Source organism: Crocodylus siamensis, chromosome 4 (genome assembly GCF_052110815.1).
Source record: "Crocodylus siamensis isolate JL-2025a chromosome 4, ASM5211081v1, whole genome shotgun sequence".
Taxonomy (NCBI): Eukaryota; Metazoa; Chordata; order Crocodylia; family Crocodylidae; genus Crocodylus; species Crocodylus siamensis.
Genome location: NC_143398.1, coordinates 68,109,924 through 68,130,838, shown reverse-complemented (window position 1 = coordinate 68,130,838; position 20,915 = coordinate 68,109,924). Strand labels below are relative to the sequence as shown.

At 40.1% G+C, this 20,915-nt stretch overlaps 2 protein-coding genes across 3 annotated transcripts in view; both read right to left on the bottom strand.

Annotated features, from left to right (window-relative positions):
• The window catches only part of MYRFL (myelin regulatory factor like), a 79,308-nt gene extending 74,766 nt beyond the window's left edge, over positions 1–4,542 (bottom strand). Inside the window, exon 1 of the mRNA XM_090041579.1 lies at positions 4,497–4,542. Coding sequence (XP_089897705.1) covers positions 4,497–4,542 — 46 coding nt within the window. The remainder of the gene's footprint in view (positions 1–4,496) is intronic.
• Positions 4,543–7,677: 3,135 nt separating this feature from the next.
• Positions 7,678–20,915, bottom strand: part of RAB3IP (RAB3A interacting protein) — a 63,315-nt gene continuing 50,077 nt past the window's right edge. For both annotated transcript variants that reach the window (XM_090042518.1, XM_090042519.1), the window contains 4 exons: positions 19,570–19,682; positions 12,771–12,870; positions 12,611–12,680; positions 7,678–8,050 (listed from right to left, as the gene is read on the bottom strand). In XM_090042518.1, the coding sequence (XP_089898644.1) occupies positions 7,968–8,050; positions 12,611–12,680; positions 12,771–12,870; positions 19,570–19,682 (366 nt within the window). In that variant the 3' untranslated portion in view covers positions 7,678–7,967. The remainder of the gene's footprint in view (positions 8,051–12,610; positions 12,681–12,770; positions 12,871–19,569; positions 19,683–20,915) is intronic.

Sequence of the window (20,915 nt, the reverse complement as noted above, 5' to 3'; positions counted from 1 at the left end):
CTTGTGATGGGTTTGGACCCATGGATTTTCTATTGAATGCCAAAGTAATGGAAGCTTCCTTTTAACAGAATAGTGATGAAGAAACTGTCCCCCTCAGGTGAGATTATTAGAAGAGATGCAAGAGGCACAGATATTCAGAAATACAGATCCCTAACCTACACAGAGAATAACCGATCCCTAACCTACACAGAGAATAACCGTTTGCCAGCCAGTAAGTCAGAATAATGAATGTCATATTTATGTTATGTCAACTATAGTAGGCCTAATCTGTTTAATGGTGATATACTAAAGCATTTGCTTGCATTCAACTGATCACAGGAGACAAAGGAAATGAGCAGGTAAGACTGCTGGAGGCAATAAGTTTTTTTTATACCTTAAAGACAGTGAAAAGTCAGCTGAAGGTTGCTTAGAGTTCATTTAGTGTCTGTATACTCGTTAGAGCGGGTTTAGGACACGGAATACTTTACAGAAGGGATAAAAATAAGCATATTAGGTTAGATCCTGATTAATACTATCAGGTACATCAAATTGATGTTGTAACCATGACAGTCCAAGAATTATGTGAAAGGCATGGATTTTTTTGGGTGATTTTTTTATGTTGTCAACTACATGGTTGTGATAAAGTTAGACAAGCCTCTGAATGCAAGCTTGTGACCTGAAGAAAGCTTTGTGTTGGAAAGCTGGTCTATCCCAACCATGCAATTGTTCCAGTAAAAGATGACCATCCAAAAAAAATCCTTGCTTCTCTCATAGGCAGGCAAGGTTTTTTGAGTAGATGTGATTTTTTTTTTTTATTATTATTAGATCAAGTGAGTAGTTGTAAAAAAGTTCTTGGCAAGCTTTCATGTGCAATAACCCGTCTTCAGGCATAGGGAGTCCCAATGCCTGAAGAAGGGTAATTGCACCTGAAAGCTTGTTAAGAACTTTTTTACAACTTTACAGTTGCTCTAATAAAAGATATCACATCTAAAAAACCCTTGCCTGCTTATGTCCTTAGACCAACACGGCTACAACCAAAAACCCAACTTGCTTTTCATATACATTTTCTAGCTTTATTTAGCAATCTTTTGAAGCTGAGCCAGATAATTGAGTTAAAAACAAAACCAAAAAACTAGGTTAATCTCCAAATCTTTGCTCTTTGACCTTGAACTATAGTTCTTCCTGAATAGTCAGTCCATTACAGATGAGATGAACCCAGAAAAGCTCTTCTTTAAATCAGTTTTTAAGCCTTGGTAATAAGCCCTCTTCCCTATCAGGCTGGCGACTTATTTGAGGCTTTTAAGAGTTTAGGACTTAAAAAAAAAAAAGATTAAACAGAATTTTTGTTTTTAGCCACCCCTAAAGAAGTCACCTTGCAAGACCGAGGACTCTAGCTTCTGTAGTAATGCATGCAAATACAAGTACCGTAAGAAACAGAAGGCAGTCTAAACATCATAGGATGTTCTCTCTGTGCTCATGAATTGCAAATAACCACACATTCACAAGTATGTTCAGTTGCCAGTCCATCCCAAAATCGACATCAAACCATAGGCTAACCAGAGTTTAGTTAGAGGCAGTATTTGCATCTTCTTTTGAATGCATGATGCTTAGTAGTCTTGAAAGCCAGCATTCCAGTGTTGCTGTACCTTCAGAGATCAAATAAATCAACATTGAAGGCTGGTGGCATAAAAAGCAGGGAAAGACTGCCAACTTCAAATGTAACAGGTGTTTGGTGTCTCAAGATTTTCACCTTATTTTAAAGCCACAAGCCTGAATGCTTATGATCTGCTCATAGTTGACTTCACATTTGCTGAAGGTAACCTCCCCAAGATCATACAAAACCCTGCACTGTTCTTTAAATATACCAACTCCTTTTAGAAGTTTACTTTTGGATTTAACGTTAGTTACAAGACTCTAGATACTAATTTCTGTCATAGGTGTGGCTTAGCAACCTTTTATGACGCTGACTCACAGTAAGTGGCCACCATTTCTTTATATTATACCTGTATTAGAAAGGTATGCTGTATTCATTCTTTTGTGCATTGAGAGAATTTTTTATACCAGTGATTCCTCAAGCAGGGTGCCATGGGGATCTTTTTAAAGGGGCCCATTGGGTGCTGCACAATTTTAGCACTGTCAGGTGTGTAAACATGATTTACACGATAAACTCAGGGCCCATGTCCAGACGAACACAGCTGTGCAGTATATGGTGCTGCAGAAACATCATCAGCACCACATACCGCACATTCAGTTGTTCTCTGCAAGGTAGCTGCGCTCGGTTGTTTGCTTGGGGTTTTTTGACCCCTGGATATCCAGGGATCAAAAAAAGCCTGGAAAAAGAAAAAAAAAGAGCAGAGTGACATATGCAGGGGCAGCGCACGCCACTCAAAACTGGAGCCTGGCTGGCCAGAGCCACACACTGCTGCTGGCCAGGCTGTGCAAATCAGGAGGCCCCCAGGACAGGCTGCTGGGGCCATCACAGTGCTTGGCGCCAGCCTTCCCTACCCCACTCAGGGTAACTTGCCACAGGCCAGAAGGTGCATAACACAAGCGTTTCCCAAGAACAAGTAGTGGTGGCACAAGGCACGCAGCCACTAGTTGTCCCCGGAGAACATGGACGCAGCCAGGGATTGCAAATAGGAATCCATAGTGTTAAAAAGCCTTCTGCCCTGCTTTGCTCTTTCTGAGTTTCCTGCAACAGAATTGCTCTGTTGTTTTCCTACAGTTAAAAAAAAAAGTTAAACTTAAGAGCTGGCATTTTCTGAGGAATTCCTGGTCTATCAGGGTGCCTTGAATCTAAAAAGTTTGAGAACCACTGCTTTATACAATGTTATCTTCTCATTATTTGACATTAATAGAGTTTGACTTTTAATAGAGTTTGCATTCCTTTGTCTGAGCAGATGCTGTACATCCAGTCAGCTACATGGATTACATTTCACAACTAGCGATTATTATAGTTAAGGAGATGTGAGCAACAGAGGTGCTGGAACTCTTCCAGAGTCAAGTGTGCTACTGAATTATCATTGCCACCAGAGTCACTGGGACATGCTTCAAAGTTCCCCTAAACCCTCATTATGAAAGTTATTTTAACAGGGTTGTTAGGTACAGTTTATGAGACTTATTTAGATATCAAATATTTAATAGTTATCCAGTACCACAGTTCACTGTTAAAAACTTACTAGCTTGCTTAATTGAAATGTTACGTTCCTGAAAGCAAAACCAAGAAAATGCTTTAGCTTTTCAGATCCCTTTGTTTTTCCTACATTAATAATATGAGGTTTTTTAGCTTATATAAAAAGGAACACTTAAAGCATAGTTTTACCAATTCCAGAACATAGTAGGGAATGCTCACAGCAAAACAGGGGGTACCCATCCCATACATGCCTTGAAACTACTCTGGATATATCAACAAGCTTTCTTAGGCAAGCTTATTGGTGCATGTCATGAAGGTGATGGCATGTGATCCATTTTGTTCAGGATGTGTTGTGCTTCACTGTGATGCTCCCAACTTGTCCTTCGATGGTAAAGAAGCATCCTTAGGATTACAGAAGTTTCCAGACATAGAGAACACCTTTAGGTTATAAAGCTGAGGTGCAGCCTCTCTCATCACTTCCAGGTTGCCTTATGTCAAGGACACTTATATTTAATGACAGAACAAATACACCAATCAATTCAAATTTAAAAAGGATCAACACAACTAGGAACATTAGCAACATAAATAATATAAGCAAAGAAAAAAAAGTTGCATTTTCTTTGCCTTGGATCCGAATTTGAATAGATAATTTTGAAACTTCCAGGTTGCTTGCAGTGTCAGGAAGCCAGAGAATTAGACCCCCCCCCCCGTTACAGAAGCAAAAGGATAGACATACTGGTGACACAAAGAAGGGAGGGAAAAAAAAAGACTAGTAGGATCTGGTTGATAAAAACATTGCGACACCTGGCAAGAAGCTCTGAATGAAAGACTTCTAATCGGGGGGGGGTGGGAACAAAACAGACAAAGTAGTTAAGATTATACCCACAGAAAAGCCCAGAAGAACCAGCTAAAGAAGGTACCAACAAACAAATGACACTCCATTTCAGAAGAATCTTGTCAGGCAAGGTTTCTCTCCCACTAAATGAAGTGTCTCCCTAGTCCCATAAATTATGCAAATCCCTGAAGACTCAGCAGTTTATCTGCATTTGAAAGTCTCTTGGCTTCCTCCCCTACTATTTGCTACCATCACACAGAACCGTGGCATCATGGTTGCCTTTACTCCTCCTCTCTGTGGTATACAGAGAGCATAAAGGAAGCATTCCAGCATGCGTGCCATTGATCCTAATTTACTCTAGTATCTAATTTAGTATTTCTACATGTTGGACAGCATTTAATTTCTGATTTCCTTGGGTTTCTTTTCCTCAAACTGAAATTTCAAATTAAAAAACCCTGATCCCATACCTTGAATATGACGCTCATAATTCCTTCTGACATAGTTTTTCTTTCAGAAGCTGTTGAACTGCTTGAGAAGGTGAACTCTTACCTTCAAAGAATTGCTGCAGAGCCTCATTTTCATCCACCACATCCATGACCAGCAAGCGAAGCTATATTTTTCTTGGCAGGTTTAAAGATATTCCATGAAACAGTGGTACCGTCCTTTCTTTTCCGGATAATTATGAATAGGTTCAACCGTCTAATTTTGTGAATAGGTTCAATCATGTAATTATTTTGCCAAGAGAATTAGATCCTTAGCTGATCATTTGCCTTGATTCAAAATAATTTAATTATTTCAAAACTATTTGTAGAATTTTTTTTTAAAGCTCCTGCTTCATGTAGAGGAGAATCTGACAAGACTTCAGGAAGAAAATTGTAGAAGCTATATTTCTCTCTGTGTGAGGAAAACTACATAAGCTACATGTCTATTTTCTTCCTTGTTTTACAGACCTTTGCCCCCAGTAATGGCCAAAGTTACACATGCGCACACTTGAAGGAATAAAAATAACTCGTCTTTTATCTGTCCTTTCAAACTAGCATATTTGTGTAAGCAAGTACATATGAACAGAGATATGGACAATAAAGGAGCAACAGCAAAAAAACCTACCTGATTTAAGTATATTACATTAGCTATTGATATAGAAGCACAATAACCGAGCACTTCACAAACATACATATAACCTTACAGCATACCTGTGAATTAAGGAAGTAACATCCTCATTTTACAGTCCTGAAGTGAAGGCACTGATTATGCAGTTTGCCCAAGGTTGGTCAAACAGAAAACTTGCGACAGCTTGGGACTGATCCAAGATCTGCCAAGCCAACTGCACTGACTTCAAGACCAAACAGATGAGAAAAGGTGGCCTACATAGAAAACCACTATGCATCTTCCAAGTTGTCTGGCCATTCCCCAGACTAAGATAATGGGCACCTCAAAGAAGCATTTGATGTGGGACAAAGGTTTGAGGACAAATTCAAGAAACCTAGGAGGAGGCCAGTTAGAAACCACAAAGACAACTACTGTATAATTGTAGTTAGATGCCATTAGTTACATGTCCCTAGTCTGATGCGTTAGTCTCATGACAGACCGTCTCTTAACCATAAAGACTAGACAATAGAATTTTAATAGTGAATGTTACATCTCAACTACAATATAACAGTGTGTAGAAAAGGAGTAAGATGGATTTAATAGGAGAAAAAAGGACATCATCGGGTTCATTTTAATGCATCACTATTCAAACTGACCTAATGGCCACAGTCACTTTTTCACAGAAATTACTAAATACATCTTTGCAGTCCCTTGTTGCAAAAGAAAACATCTATGATAAACAAGGACTTTTAGCCTTAACAGTTTTGCTTTTATATTGGAGTGAGCTTTTCTAAAAATAAGTTATTAAATCATTATTAGGTACTAGGTATTGAATTACACAATAAAAAGAGTTTGATTTTTAACAAACAAGTATTCTTTCCACTGCTCCAAATAAGAGATAGGGATAACTTCAGGTGCTTAAAGAAGCACTTCTGCCTATAGCACAGAAAGGTAACCTCAGAAAAACACAGCAACACTCGATGAAAAGAACACCAGAGTAAAACAGACTTGTAAGCTATATGGCAGGCAACAGAATATTAACAACATCTTGACATGTTAGAATTCACATAGATTTCTATAGTGGAAATGAATGGACCAGTAGGAAGGACATGAAAAATTTTCCTCAAGAGAAGTTTCAGTGCATACATTGCTGGCAATGAATATCAGACTAAAAAAAGAACAAAACTTTGTTGGAATGATTACACCAAAAACTCTTGCCTTCCCTGAATCATACGTATGACACACTTATGTTTATTTATGTTTAAATAATTTATGTTAAATCTTGCATCTTCTTCCATTTACATCTCTGCAGAAGCGAGTACTCTCTCTCAAGTATCCGTTTAGTGCTTAATCCACTTAACCAGTCTCCTTTAGAATCATTCATAATAAAAATATCCTGATTGCCAAACGCTTGATTTTTAAAATATAAAATGTAAGCTCATCTTTAATTGTTCATTGGTTTATTTAGCAATAATCATGATATTTGCAAATGGAATATTTCTGTCATAATCAAAAACAAGCCATGTTTTCCCTGAAGTGCTTAGTGCACGATAAATCTGCTACTCATCACTGGCAACATTCCATTTATCCCAATCAATTGTCTGTCACCAAACCAGAGAAACCTTGGGGAGAATGGCAGGAGCAGGCCAAGTGGTACTTCAGCCTAGAGGCATTTTTCTTAAGGAGACACGATTCTTTTCATCAGTTTTACAGATAGAGGAACTGCCAGCAATAACCATATCATAAGGTACTACCCAATAAGTGCTTAAATGATTCACATGTGCAGGGACAGTTGGTGGAAACAGATGCGCAAGACATCATTATTTGGATGCTCCAAAAAGTAGAGATAAAGGAAGAAGATTTAAAGAGGGAACAAAGGTAAGTATAAAGAATAAAGGGAGAAGGCAAAAAGATGGAATGACTAGAAGGTGCTTATGACAAAATTAGATAAAGGTCTGATATCTAACGTGTTCAAGTAGTGAACCGTATCACTCTGCCTTCATGGAGAACAGCAAGAGACGACAAAAATTAAAGGCAAAGCACCTAAATCTCTCTTGCAGACTTCTGTACAGTACAGTAGATTTGCTGTCAGAGAGGGCAATTTTTTTTAAAAGTTAGGAGAACCTCAAATCATTCTGGTTATTTCCATGTGTGTTGATTTTCTAGATCAGCAATTCTGAAACCATGGTGCTGGGGGCACCCTGGGGTGCCACCAGATTTTCTGAAGGGTGCCACAAGATGTTAGGAGATAAGCAGATAAACTAAGCGGATAAGCACAGGCCCAGGCTTGTCTCTGCCTGGACCACACCCCATCCCCCCTAGCCTGGCCTCTCTGCAAAGAAGCAAGCGCTATAATCTATAAACTGTACTACTCAATTCACAGAAGCTATGGAGGGGTGCCTAAAATCCAGTGATGAGTGCCTCAAAACCCACTATTTTAGATACTACAATCAACTGCAACTGAAACAGATATTTGTTCTCACTTTTTAGTAAAAGTTGACATCTACTTATTCTTTTTATATGTATCAGCAATTCTTTTCTAGTAAGTACAATAAAGATTACAGTGTTTGAGGTGATTGGATTTGTCCTTTTTTCTGTGGCAATGCTGTATTATAAACTCTACTGAAGAAAAAGAAATATATTTATTTTCAATCTAACATTTATTTAATCAGAGGTTTTGTTTTCAACTGTAAATTACAATCACTAATACACCTGCAAGTGCTTGCCACATTTTGTTCAACTAAAATGTTACGTAAGCATACACAGCATAGGTCAGTTTAAAATAAATCACAGTAACTTCTTAGTGCAATTTGCAAAAGGAGAAAGATCTTGGACCCACTTCTTGGAAATAAATATCAAATGACAAAAAAAGGGAGCCAATTTAGAGTTGTGTATTCACTGAAGTTCATGCATGCACCAGACGGTAGGGAGTTAGACCTCTTCCTTGTAATATCCAAGTTTTGCCAGTGACATCTCTTTTCTCAGCTGCATAACTTCCCAAAACATCTGATCCACTGTAACACAGAAAAGCAAAAGAAACTTTACTGAAACAAGTCTTCTACTTAAATTTTCCCAAATTCAAAATCCTTCTCTATTCTGCACAGAAGAACACAACGTTTGTATACGCGTTTTAAGTATCTCATTTGACAGACAGACATCACCACAGTCTGAAGTGAACTCTGGTAACTTTAACTGCAGGTTCAAAATATGCTGTCAATCTGTAAATGAGGCATTCTTAAACTTCTAAGTGGTCTTTGGAGCTTTCAGATGCAAGAAACTCAATAATAAAATAATGCATCTGCTGGCAATGTCTGGTCCATCAGTCCCCGACATCTAGTACAGAACTAAAGCATTGTGCATTACAGAAACCTTGAATCTCAGTTTTAAAGGGCTTAAGACTATTAACCCCTCCCCAACCTTGTTGGCTAGTGGGCCTACTCCCAGCAAAGGTTTTCATCCGAGGAAATCCTACCACCCAACACTTAGAACAGTTTTTAAAACTACCCTGGCTAATATCACTGCAGCTCTTCAGGCCATAAGCCTGGAAGTGGCTCTCATGCATGTGTTTCTTAGTCACTCTACTAGATATGCAAGCTAGTTCAAGTTTTTCTAAGGTAATATTTTTTCATATGAACAGTGAACTTTTAGAAATCCAAAACTTTCAGATTCTTAGATTCAGATTTTTTTGAAAGTATGAGAACAAAAAAAAAAAAGTGCTGCTTTTTAGCCCTGCTTCTCCACCCATTACTCCCCACTTGCACAAGCTTTTTTAAAGTAATAAAATGGAAAAGAAAAAAGGAAACATTATGGGCAAATGAAAGTGTTCCTTCTTGAAACCTGGGAATTCAAGAGGACACTGCAATTTTTTGTGATTATGCCCCAACTGCTCACCCATTCCACAATGAGCTCTGGCATGATACAATAATATGTTAATATCAGTGACGCATGATTTTTTGTTTTGAAAAAGTTTTAGCAATTAACATTTTGTTTTTATTGTGTGCATCTAGCAAAATAGGCTTCTTTGTGATCCACACCAAATACTCAAAGGCACTACACATACATTATTTTCATTATTACATGATCAAATACTGAAGGCAACAAAGTTTCCTTAAATTATAATGAATGCAACTGTAATTCAAGTGAGTAAGTGAACGCATCTTTAAGTGAATACATGAGTAAATTTTTATTTTTAATTTAAGAAATAAAGTGCATTTTCACCACCACCTTCCAGAAAACCTGGTAGGAACCAATTCATTTTTGCAGAAATGAGGTCCATATCCAACATTTGAAAAGATTAGCAGAGACTAGAAACATATGCAACAGAACCTGTGAAGGACTCTCATAAATGCCTGTGTGCGCATCTCGTGCATGATGTAAATTATCTGAGAAAATATTTGCACAATGCAACACATCTAATCTACACTTGAAATTAAATGTACAAAACATAACTGCTTCAAAATTAAAAGCCACACATTTTCCAAGTGTACTCCCTGTAATTTTCTTAACTTTTTAGTAACCATGACAAAACCAATATATGAATTAAGTGCAACTGACTGTATAGTATGTAGTCTTCATAAATTTATCATAAATAATTTAATAATATAAAACAGTTGTTTTTAAAAGTAAGGTACTGTTTATTACAAGAGTGTCAAACAAAGCCTGGAGGGGATTCAACCCATGGGTCTCAAACCCTGTGCTCTGTACGTGGAGCCGGCCTGGCATGTGAGCCATGCCTGATGGGAGTCACACCACCGCCATCACACACGGCCTGCTTGGCAGAGTGCTGCATGCAGGATTCCCCCCATGCCAGTTCCCTGTGCTACATGCAGTACACAGGCTGGCCAGCTTCACACACAGTGTGCAGTACATGCCAACCCCACTCTGAATAAAGCATGCGGGGTTGGCACGGGGCACACACTGCACATGGCACCCTGCCACACCAGCCCTGCATTGATGGTTTGGAGCCTCATCTGGACCTGCTCCAGAACTAGAACACAGGGCAGGTCTGACAGGGCACCCATGCCCTGAACAACTCCTCTGTGTTGGGTACACCTGAACTGGTTTTGTGCACTGGCTTCAGTGAGTGCTTCCAATCTGTTCCATCAACCAGCCAAAAGATCCTTGGTTTGGCCCCCGTCTGACACCCCTAGCGTAATGTATTCTCACAGTGGTCACAGCTCAAAAACAGAACATCAGCATGCCTGAACCCATTTGGGGTCAGCTGAGAAGTCAGCTGGTACACAGGGTAACATGCTGCAAGATTCAGGGAAAACTGCAGGATTCTCAGGCAAGAAAGGATCAACCAAGAGACCTGTAACTTGGAAAGACTGGACTTAAATGCCTAAGATAGGAAACAAAGATGCAGACAGACCCAAATCATGACAATGATATCACATTAATCTTTTAAAAAAATGGCATTTGCCCAACAAGTTAGCAAAAATTAACAGTTGCAACAGGGAGCCAGAAATGAAAGCCAGGCAGGGCCAGGGGGCCTAGTGTTCAAGGCAGGCAGACACCAGGGTCAGGGGGCCCAGTGCCCAAGGTGGAAAGACAGGGTGCTGGAACCCAGAAACCAGGACTGGTGCAATGGGCCTAGACTAAAATGCTCAGCTAGAGGGGCAGAGGCTGTTAAGGCTGAAGCCCCAACATGGGTGGAGAGGCCTAAGGAGACCCAATGGAAGCAACTGACCAATAACATGAGCATGAGCATGGCTATGGCATGTGGCTGGAAGTCATGAATATCCCTTAAGGTGATAAGTGCCCTGGGAGTGTGGAAGGACTTAGCATGTGAGGGGCAGGACTGGCACTAGCAGAGTCTAAGAGGGACCTGCTGACCAAAAGACAGACAAGGGCTTTATCTGGGACCTAAGGGAAGACTCTTTTCATCAATTAACTCCTTACATCAAAGCATGGCAGGTGAGGGAAAAGGAAGAGGACCCAGGGAGCCAGATCAGGAGTCACAAGGCCAGCAAAGGGCATCATGGCTGTTCCGGTGGCTCAAACGTGCTACATAGTACAGGCAAATTCTTAAGACTGACTGTTAAAGTAACTTAAGCAACAGCTAAATGGTACATTTTCTGTTGCATGAAAACAATCTTGCAAAATCCTCTAAAACCTTACACAAAGCAAGCTAAATTGTTGGCTGCGATGCCTTCACAACTTTTCTGCGCACCTACTCTACTAGAATGGAACAGCACAGTTAAGTAGCTTTCTAATTATTGGTCCAGATACAAGCTGAAAAGAAAAACTAACTGCCAATGCTCAATATAGATAAGAACAAAACTGGCAGGAAGCCTCCTTCCTGCCTGAGGAAGTGGCAGTAATAATATCTGTTCCTTTTATTAGAGAATCCCTCCAATGTTTATCAGTCACGTTTGACCAAGCTGCTCTGATATCTTGACAGCACTGGCCAAGGGCACATATTTTTCATCTGCACCTACCTAAAAGCTGCAATCTTTTCTCCTATTAAACCCTAAACACAGAGTATCCATTGTCCATGTCAGAAATGCATATGAGAATCTAATCATCTAACTAGGACTTCATGCATAATTTTTCTATTTGGCCAAACTAAAAGGGAGGAAGGGGAAGTTAAGTTCAGACTCAACCAAATGAAAATGTTTCAGTTTTCTCGCTGAAATAAAAAAAAACAAACCTGAAAACATTTCATTTTGAGGAAAAGAGATATACATTTCACTGCCCCCAATATATTCTGACTGGGTCTGATTACATTTCAGACATCTTGGACATAGACAAAGTAGTGAAGCAACAGGCTTACACTAGGCATCATTCAAAAAACAAACAAGGAGGCAGAAACTCCTGCAACCTTTTTCCATTCAGTAGCCCAATGACTATTCCATTCGAACCCATATCTGAAGAGAATGACTTAATTACCATACTCTAGGGTATTTCTGTAGCAGTCTGTGCTCAGTGACTCCATCTGAAGGAAAATCCAGATCACAAAAAAACAAAAACAAGCTTACATTTCACAGATCCAAGGAGAGCAAAATAACTTTACAGCCTGGCGGTTAATATACTCATCTGGTAGTTAGTACACTCACTTGGATATTAGTCACTTCTGCAATGATCATTACAGTATTTTAAGTGGAGCGACTGGATGTACAGAACTTCCATGATAGGCGAGACGTGCACTCAAACTCCCTCAGGTCCAGCAGGAAAATGAACCTGAGCTTCTACATTATAGGCAACAGCCCTAACACCTGAAATCTAAAAAGGATAGGGACCCAGTATATTACAACCACTGTCACCTCCTCTTCCACTCCCATTATGTAGCTTGAGACGAAGCAAGTTATTTTAAGCTGAAACTATTCAGCAAGTATCAATAGAATGGATAAACAGTTTCAGATCAACTGAAATTGCATTTTTGGTAAATAATCTATTTCCTAGAAAAGTTCACTCAACTCTACTAATGACTAATATAAAAGTGCCAGGAAATGGTCTCCCTGTAACGGTTTAATCACTCCTTCTATGTACATTTATGATACCTTTTTATTTTTAAACACAAAAAGAGTTAACTGGCTATCTACAAGTGTACCACACTTCGGATTTCCACTCACCGTCCTGCTGCTTTACAAGCCCTTGCTGGATGTATCGAATGTAGGTAAAGAAGTTGCACACAGAAGTGATCTAAGACAATGTAAAAAACATACCACTTGGTTAATCTCCATATCTGTATGGAATACAACATGAACTCAAAATGAAGTTAAAGTTACTTACTCTGTATCGGCAAAAAGGAGAAATGTAGTAATAGCTGCTTGAATCCCCTAACTTGATTCTATGTTTGCATGACTTACTTTGTCCACTGAGAGCACATTTCCTGTAAAATATAAAATTTGTTTATTTTAAATGGCATTGCTGAAGCTCAATTACTTGCAAGTTAAGACATAGATTTTATTTTTCTTAAAGCAACTAAAATTGCTCTGCTATGGCCAACTAACTCCCCCCTGAACTGCTTTTCTGTTTGCCATTACTATGCTATGTTGTCAACTACTCTAACTTTATACAGAGTATTGTTTTTGCACTGTGCCCTTATTTTATTGATTTTTAAATCTTCTTTTCAGGCCTATTTAAGTAGCAGCTCTAGCATATGTAGTCAATCAAATCTTGATCACATGCCCTTATATTCAAAATGTTTCAAGTTGGTTAACTATAACCTTGAAACAGGAAGCTAGGGATCCATCCAGTGGAGTTCCTGTTCTACCAAACATGCTATAAATTCTAGCAATCAATATTTAAAAAGTAGTTTGAGCGTACTGTGTTTATGTTGCGTTTAGTTGTAACATATTCAGTCTCAAAAGTTAGTTATGTTCATTTGAAGTCAGGCTTGCATTGATGAAGAACAACAGAATCCCTCTGGCTGTCACCTATAGCCCCCAGCTTAAACGCCCTGGACACATCATTAACAGCCTCCCTACCCCTTCTGGAAAATAACAAACATCTCAAGGTACCCATAAGGGTCAAATCTGTCCTGGCCTACAGGCATCCACACAAATTCAAAGAGTTTGTCTCAAGCAACAGACTACCTAATTCCTATTCTCAAGGCACCAGGCCTTGCAACAGAATCAAATACAAGATGTGCCACCTCCTCAATGCAGACTAACATACAAGGGTCTTTCACCTGCACCTCTACAACATTATATATGCCACTGCCTGCTCCTAGTGCCCCTCTGCTGTCTACACTGGACAGACAGAGCAATCCCTACATGAAAGAATGAGAGGACACTGATCTGCCACCATTGCAAAACCACACAAGAGCATGTGGCAGAAAACTTTAACCTTCCTGGACATTTCATTGCTGACTTAGGAGTAACTGTTCATAAGCAACAGAACTTTAAAAGCAGACTTAAATGTGAAATGGGAAGAAGTCATCCAGACTGGATTAAGCAGTGTCTCAACAGGGACTATGCATTCTTATCCAATAGCCTGGATTAGTTTTGGCAACCACTTTGTCCCTACGGGTTTATAACTTGTTTGCTTCTCCTAGCACTGCCCCCACCCCCATCCTTTTCTCTTACATTCTTTTATATACTCTTTGATAGGCTGTTTTGTGCATGTCCTTTCACAGCATCTCATTAAGTGAGCCTGAGGTTACAAGAGCTTATGCGTCACTGATTTAGTTAGTCCATAAAGCACATCTCTATCCTGCCTTCAGTTTACATTTGTCTGAAACCTGTGCAGGATGCATTTTATAAAGTTAAAAGTTGCTTTTATGTTTCAGTTTATATTGTACTTTGCATTCACAGTATTATAAAGAATCCTTGACAGAGGAATTGAAATGGACAGCCTTAGTCCAATTTCCCCATCTCTTTTTTGACAGAGCATGAGAGGACTGCAGACATAATGGACTCATTTTTGGAAAAAGACCATACTGAGCCCTGGTAGCTAGTCTAAAAGTTTCTAAAACTGTTGTCCACTACATTCCTCAGTAAGAGAAGCAGCGTCTAAAGCTTATGAGAACTAGAGGACTCCACTTCCTCTTGCGGGAAAACTGCTTCTAAAATAAAACCACATAGCAACTAAAACAACGTTGGAGGATCTTCTAAAGTAACCACCTTACAGTAATTAGGTATCTGTCTGACAAAATTAGGTTCTGGCAACATGCCGAGCGGACCTCAGAAGTTTTTTTGTTCTTTTCTCTTAAATTCCACATTCCTCAAAGTTACGGAAGCTAAAAACCACACACTTTTCAAATATGAAACAACCAAGGTGACCTCAATAAATAAGTTAAATAGCCAAAAATGCTTCAGAACCAAAAGTATACTGTGATGACATGTATCCCCTGGATGGAAACAGAGGATGTTACACCACTACCACCAAGGGCTAATGAAACAAGTTGCAGGGCAAATGAAAAGCAGTTCACTAATTGATTAAAAAGCTATCAAAACATCAGAGTCAAGACTACAATATACAATACGTTCAGTAAAATATAGCACCTAAACTGGACATTCATCCATGTCATTTAAAATGCTTCCTGATGTTCTTTAAAATTAACTTTACCATTTCACATCTAAGGCAAAATGTAAATAAGATAATACACTGAAAATAGTGGTCAGAATATTCAGGTACCTGTCTGACTGAATACAAGAGATAGGGTATTAATTCTCCAGAAGAGCCACATACATGCCAACTGAATATAAAGTACCACTTAAAAAGAAAAAAAATCCATATTTCCCTTTCCTGTATTAATTTATGGATCAGACCTTTCACCTCAGGTATCACCTGTGGATTAGATGGAATTAAGTGTTTAAACTTGCATTGCTTTGTGGTGCTCTATGACTTGACTGTTATTACTAAAAGACAGAGCTGAGCAGAAAATGGAATTTCCTACTTGTTTGCATTCTGAATCAGAACAAAAAGTTGAAATTCTGAAATTTACCACAGAAGGAAAATTCCAAAATCTTCTTTTCATAAGGTAAAAACATTGTGTAAATTATACAGAAACAAAATATAATTACAGTTGAAATAAAAATCTCAACAGCTTTACACATTTTGTTGTATACCTACAGTATGGGAGGCAGGAGAATAAAACAGTGTAGGTGCATTTGCCGTAACAGGGAAGGAGGGCAGGGATTTAGAACAGATGTGTGGAAATTCTTGGCATACAAATGCTGTTGAGTAGAAGCTGTAGGATGCCATCTGCAACCAGGAGGCAGCTTGGCTTCCCTACAGGATTCAAGTAATTATCCCCACAAGCAACTAAGAGAACTATAGCATCATGTATCCCACACTACTTGGCACTGGAATATCAGCAATGTTGCATGGCCATTTAACATGGCTGGTGGAACCCTATGATATACTAACTTTCTTGCAAGTCTAGTTTTGGTGGCCAGGATACTTCTCTCAACTACAAATCTGCTGAAGTTAAAGAACATACAAAAACCTTAGTGAACCTGGGGATTTTGCAGGGTTCTGAATGATTAGTTTGTAAAACTTCACCCATCAGTTTAAACAGTTTTCTCGAAGGGAAAGATTAAGAATCAAACAGAATATATTCATTTCCCTTACTTTAAAAAAAATTACACCTCACTGAAACATAATGCAGAAGTCTTACATTAAATTTGGGAAAGGCAGAACATTTGTATTTAAAAAATACAAAGTTAAGTAGAGATGGTTGTAAAAGTTTCATTAACAAATGCAGCTTTGTCAACAATCGAAATACTATGAGAGAACATATCAATTTTGACAAAACTTTCTATGGGAAAGCGTTGAAACTTGACTTTTTCGGCAGGTCAGCTTTCTATAGATCAGCTCGGTACCTTCCTTTCCTCTGCACTTCTACTGCCAACAACCCCCAGTGACTTAAGCATTTGTCACCCCAATTACTGCAAACTCAGCTCTCCAGATTCCCCTACATTTCTTTGTTTACTCCTAATCCTGGCAATTCTACCCAGAAAGCAGCTGCTAAAATAATCTTCCTCTTCTGCCATTCAAATTGCATACCATTCTCCTCTGACTCTCTCTTCTTGTGTCAGCTTTAAATTCATCCTCATGTCAATTCCTACCTAAAATCACTGCCAGTCTTCCAAGCATTTGCTCTGTATGCGTTTCTTCCCAACTCATTGACCTGCTTTTTTTTTGTTGGTCTCCCATAATTTTATGTTTATTTTCAGACTGCGTTCAATGCTTCAGACTTCTAAGCATTATGCACATATCCTGTCCTCCTTCATACATACTTCTTCCAATGAAGCTTTCTGGAAAATCTTCCCATACAAGGTGTCCACAGCCTCCCATTCCTGCAATCAGTTCATCCCACATAATATACTTACCTGGGTTTGATCAAATACCTTGCAGGACAGAGACTTTATAAGGATTATTTTAAGTAGTTTGTTTGCTTTAGTATGTAAAAAAAAAAAAAAAAATGAAGCTTTGCATTAAAATGACTACGTTATTTTAAGGATGTTATTATAATCACGTCATAAATGGATCCATCTTTTCACTCCAAAAGATTACCTCATTTCTCTTGTGGGCTCTCTCAGAAGTGTTAGTCCATTTTGTAAGTATCATATTTGGCACTCATTTATCTTCTCCTTACCAAAGCTCAGGTGATAGAATCCTAATATGCCTAATATTTAAAAGTTTAAGGGCATTTGTACACATTTGTGCCACAGCATCAGGTGCTTTTAAAAGCATCCAGCGCTGAGGCAGTTTCATAGTTAGTAGGGTCGGAAGGGACCTGAGCAGATCATCAAGTCCAACCCCTGCCATGGCAGGAAAAAGAGTACTGGGGTCAAATGACCCAAGGCAGGTGTTCATCCAGCCTCCTTTTAAAACCCCCCAGGGTAGGAGCCAGCACCACTTCCCTTGGAAGTTGGTTCCAGATCCTAGCCACCCTGACCATGAAGTAGTGCCTCCTGACGTCTAGTCTGAATCTACCCTCTGCCAGCTTGTGACCGTTATTTCTTGTCACTCCTGGTACTGCCCGGGGGGAACAGGGAATCCCCCAATGCCTGCTGGTCCCCTCTGACTAGTTTGTAAACAGCCACTACTAGGTCCCCTTCAGCCTTCTCTTGTGGAGGCTGAACAGGTTCAGGTCCCTTAGCCTCTCCTCCTAGGGCCTGCCCTGCTGCCCCCTGATCGTGCGAGTGGCCCTCCTCTGGACCCTCTCCATGCTGTCCACATCCCTCCTGAAATGCGGCGCCCAGAACTGGACACAGTACTCCAGCTGCGGCCTGACCAGTGTCACACAGAGGGGGAGGATCACCTCCTTGGACCTGCTTCAGATGCATCTGTGGATGCATGACAACATATGGTTGGCCTTCCTGACTGCATTCCCACAGTCAGCCCATGTTCATATTGGCCTCAATAATGACTCCAAGATCCTTCTCTGCCTCTGCACTGATGAGAAGGGAGTTCCACAAGATGTAAGTATGCTGCTGGTTCTTCCTTCCCACGTGCAATACCCTGCACTTGTCAGTGTTGAAACCCATCCTGTTCTCCTCCGCCCACCCCTATAGCCTGTCCAGATCCGATTGCAGCCTTTTCCTTCCTTCTAGCGTGCCCATTCTCCCCACATCTTAGTGTCATCTGCAAATTTGAACAAGGTACATTTTACCCCTTTGTCCAAGTCACTGATGAATATGTTGAACAGTTTGGACCTGAGGACCAAACCCTGCAGAACCCCACTGCCCACATCCCAGGTCGAATAACACCTGTGCACCACCACTCTCTGGGTGAGGCCCTCCAGCCAGTTAATGACTCATCTGACTGTGTAGGTATCAACGCCACAGTCTCGTAGGTTTTAATGAGAATGGGGTGAGAGACAGTATCAAAGACCTTCCTAAAATCCAGAAACTATATCCAGAGTGACACTGCATCCAGGGATTTGGTGACCTGGTCATAGAAGGCCACCAGGTTGGTCTGACAGGACCTGCCTCTAATGAACCCGTGTTGGTTGCCCCTAAGCATAGTCTCCCCTGCTGGTCCCTCGTGGACACGCACCAGGATAATTCTCTCAAAAAGCTACCCCAGGACCAAGGTAAGACTAACAGGCCTATAGTTTCCTGGGTCCTCCTTCCTCCCTTTTTTGAAAATGGGATCCATGTTGGCACATCACCAGAGCACCATGAGTGCTCGTAAAGCTGTGCCAGAGGTCCCTCAAAAACCTCTGCTAGTTCCCTCAGCACTCTGGGGTGGAGATCATCTGGACCTCCTGATTTAAATACATCCAGTCCCTCTAGAAGTTCCTTGACTAGGTCCTTGCTGACGCTAGGCCCGGGTGTGCCTCCCACAGGGCCTATGGGAGTCCCAGTGGGGGGATGACCAGGTCCCCACTCAGAAAAATGGAGGCAAAGAAATGTTAAATAGGTTAGCTTTGTTGTCTGGTGCGCCAACCAGATTTCCTAGCTAGTCCTGCAGAGGCCCCACGTTACCCGGTACCTTCTTTTTACCCCCTACGTATTTAAAAAAAGGACTTCTTGTTATCCTTGATCCGTGTAGCTAGTCCCAGTTCCATCTCTGCCTTGGCCTTCCTGACTGCCCCCCCTACAGTCCTGAGCAAGAGGTATAGTCCTCTCTGGTGATGGCCCCTCCCTTCTAATGGGTGTACACCTCCTTTTTAGCTTGGAGATGTTTCCAGATGCTTTTGGTGAGCCATGGGGGCCTTTGCGCCCTCTTGCCCCCTTTGATGCGTGTATACGTATATATTTGTATAAATGGTGAAATGCGCATCAGCACTGAGAAAATGATGATGACATGATTTTAAGCTAACACACATTGAAGGTGTTTTAGTTCAAAAGCACACCACCACCATTTTCTCAGTGGTGATGTGCATTTCACCATTTATACAAATACATGCAATGCAGCACCAGGTGCATCAGCTCATGTGCGGAGCAAACTTGATTAGCTGAGTCTGCTTCAATGTGCTGGATCTCCTGTGTCAGAGAAGACAAATGTATGTGTATAAATGCCCTAAGACATGCATTTTATCCACGTCATGATAGTGTTATATGCTGATAAATTTAACCAAGAATCATCCACTTTCTAAAAAAGACAACAAGCATCTCTTAGCTCAACTTACTTTGGTCCCCCACATTCAACTGCAGAAGCTTTCACAAATCGAACAGGTTGCAAGCCAACTGGTTCAATGCTCAGGGTGTTATTTTCCACAGCCTCCAGAACAGCTGAAGCTAGCTGCAAAGGGAAAAAAAAAAACAAAATGAAACTCAGTTAAAAGTGGTTTGGCATTATTTGCTGGCTTCAGGGAAGAAGGGGTTTATAGCTATACAAATGCTACTTAAACAGAACTAAGTTATAAACATTATACAATATTCAGATTCTCAGACCGGTAACTAGAAAACTGTAGGAGGGTTAAGGAATTTACCCTATATGCCAAAGACAGTAAAACCAAAAGATCTAGTTCTCAGCCTCCTACCCAAACAACCCTGCCCTCCAAGTCGCGAAAAAATGCACTTAAAAGAACAAACAACATGGTCTAGTAGGTGCAAGGGCAGCCAACTTGTGCTATAGGTGCCACAAGTGGCATCGGCAGCCTCTGTGTGTGGCCTGTGGTAAACTGGAGAGGAACAGGCAGCATAGTGGCGGATCGGGCATGAAGCAGAAACCATAGCATCAGATTAGGAAGGGAGCACAAGGCTGAGCAGCAGATCAGGTAAGGGAAAAGACTTGGTATAGCACCCGAGGAGGGTGCAGGGCTGATTTGGGGCATATATGTGAAAAACACTGGCCCTCGCTGGTTTACTGTGTTCTCTTTCTAAGCATCCATTATTAGCAGAAATACTCTTCACAAGCTTTGACTGAAAATATATTTGAGAGTACTGATTTTACAGAGGTAGCTCAAAACAGAATACCTTTGTTTGCCTTTCTCCAAAAAACAAAAAGGGCACCTACAAAGTATCATATAAAATCATGTATATAATGCAGCAACTATTCAAATTACCATATTTACTCCAATACAAGACAAAGATTTTTCCTCCAATCAGCATTGTCTATATTTGCACTAAATAAACTGTCTCACCATTAAACTGCTGCCAAAAGCAGAATGTGCTCAATAATGGAAGCCAACTATGAAGTTGATTAAATGTAGCCAACACTGAGCATGACTATAAAACATGGCCCATATCAGGCAAACACATGGATGGGAATTTTTGTTTTAACAAAATTTTATTTAAAAAAAAAAAAATCACACCTATAACCCTACATTTACAAACCTACACATATCGCTCATCCTTGTTTTACCAAGACTTCATACCACAAACATTACATATCAGAAACATACTCTATCTACATCTCTATAGATATCTACAGCTCAAGACAGAGATATTAAACCCTTAATCAACATACATCAATTTCCCACAAAAAAACAAAAAACAAAATGCTTACAGAACTCATTTTCTTCATAGACCC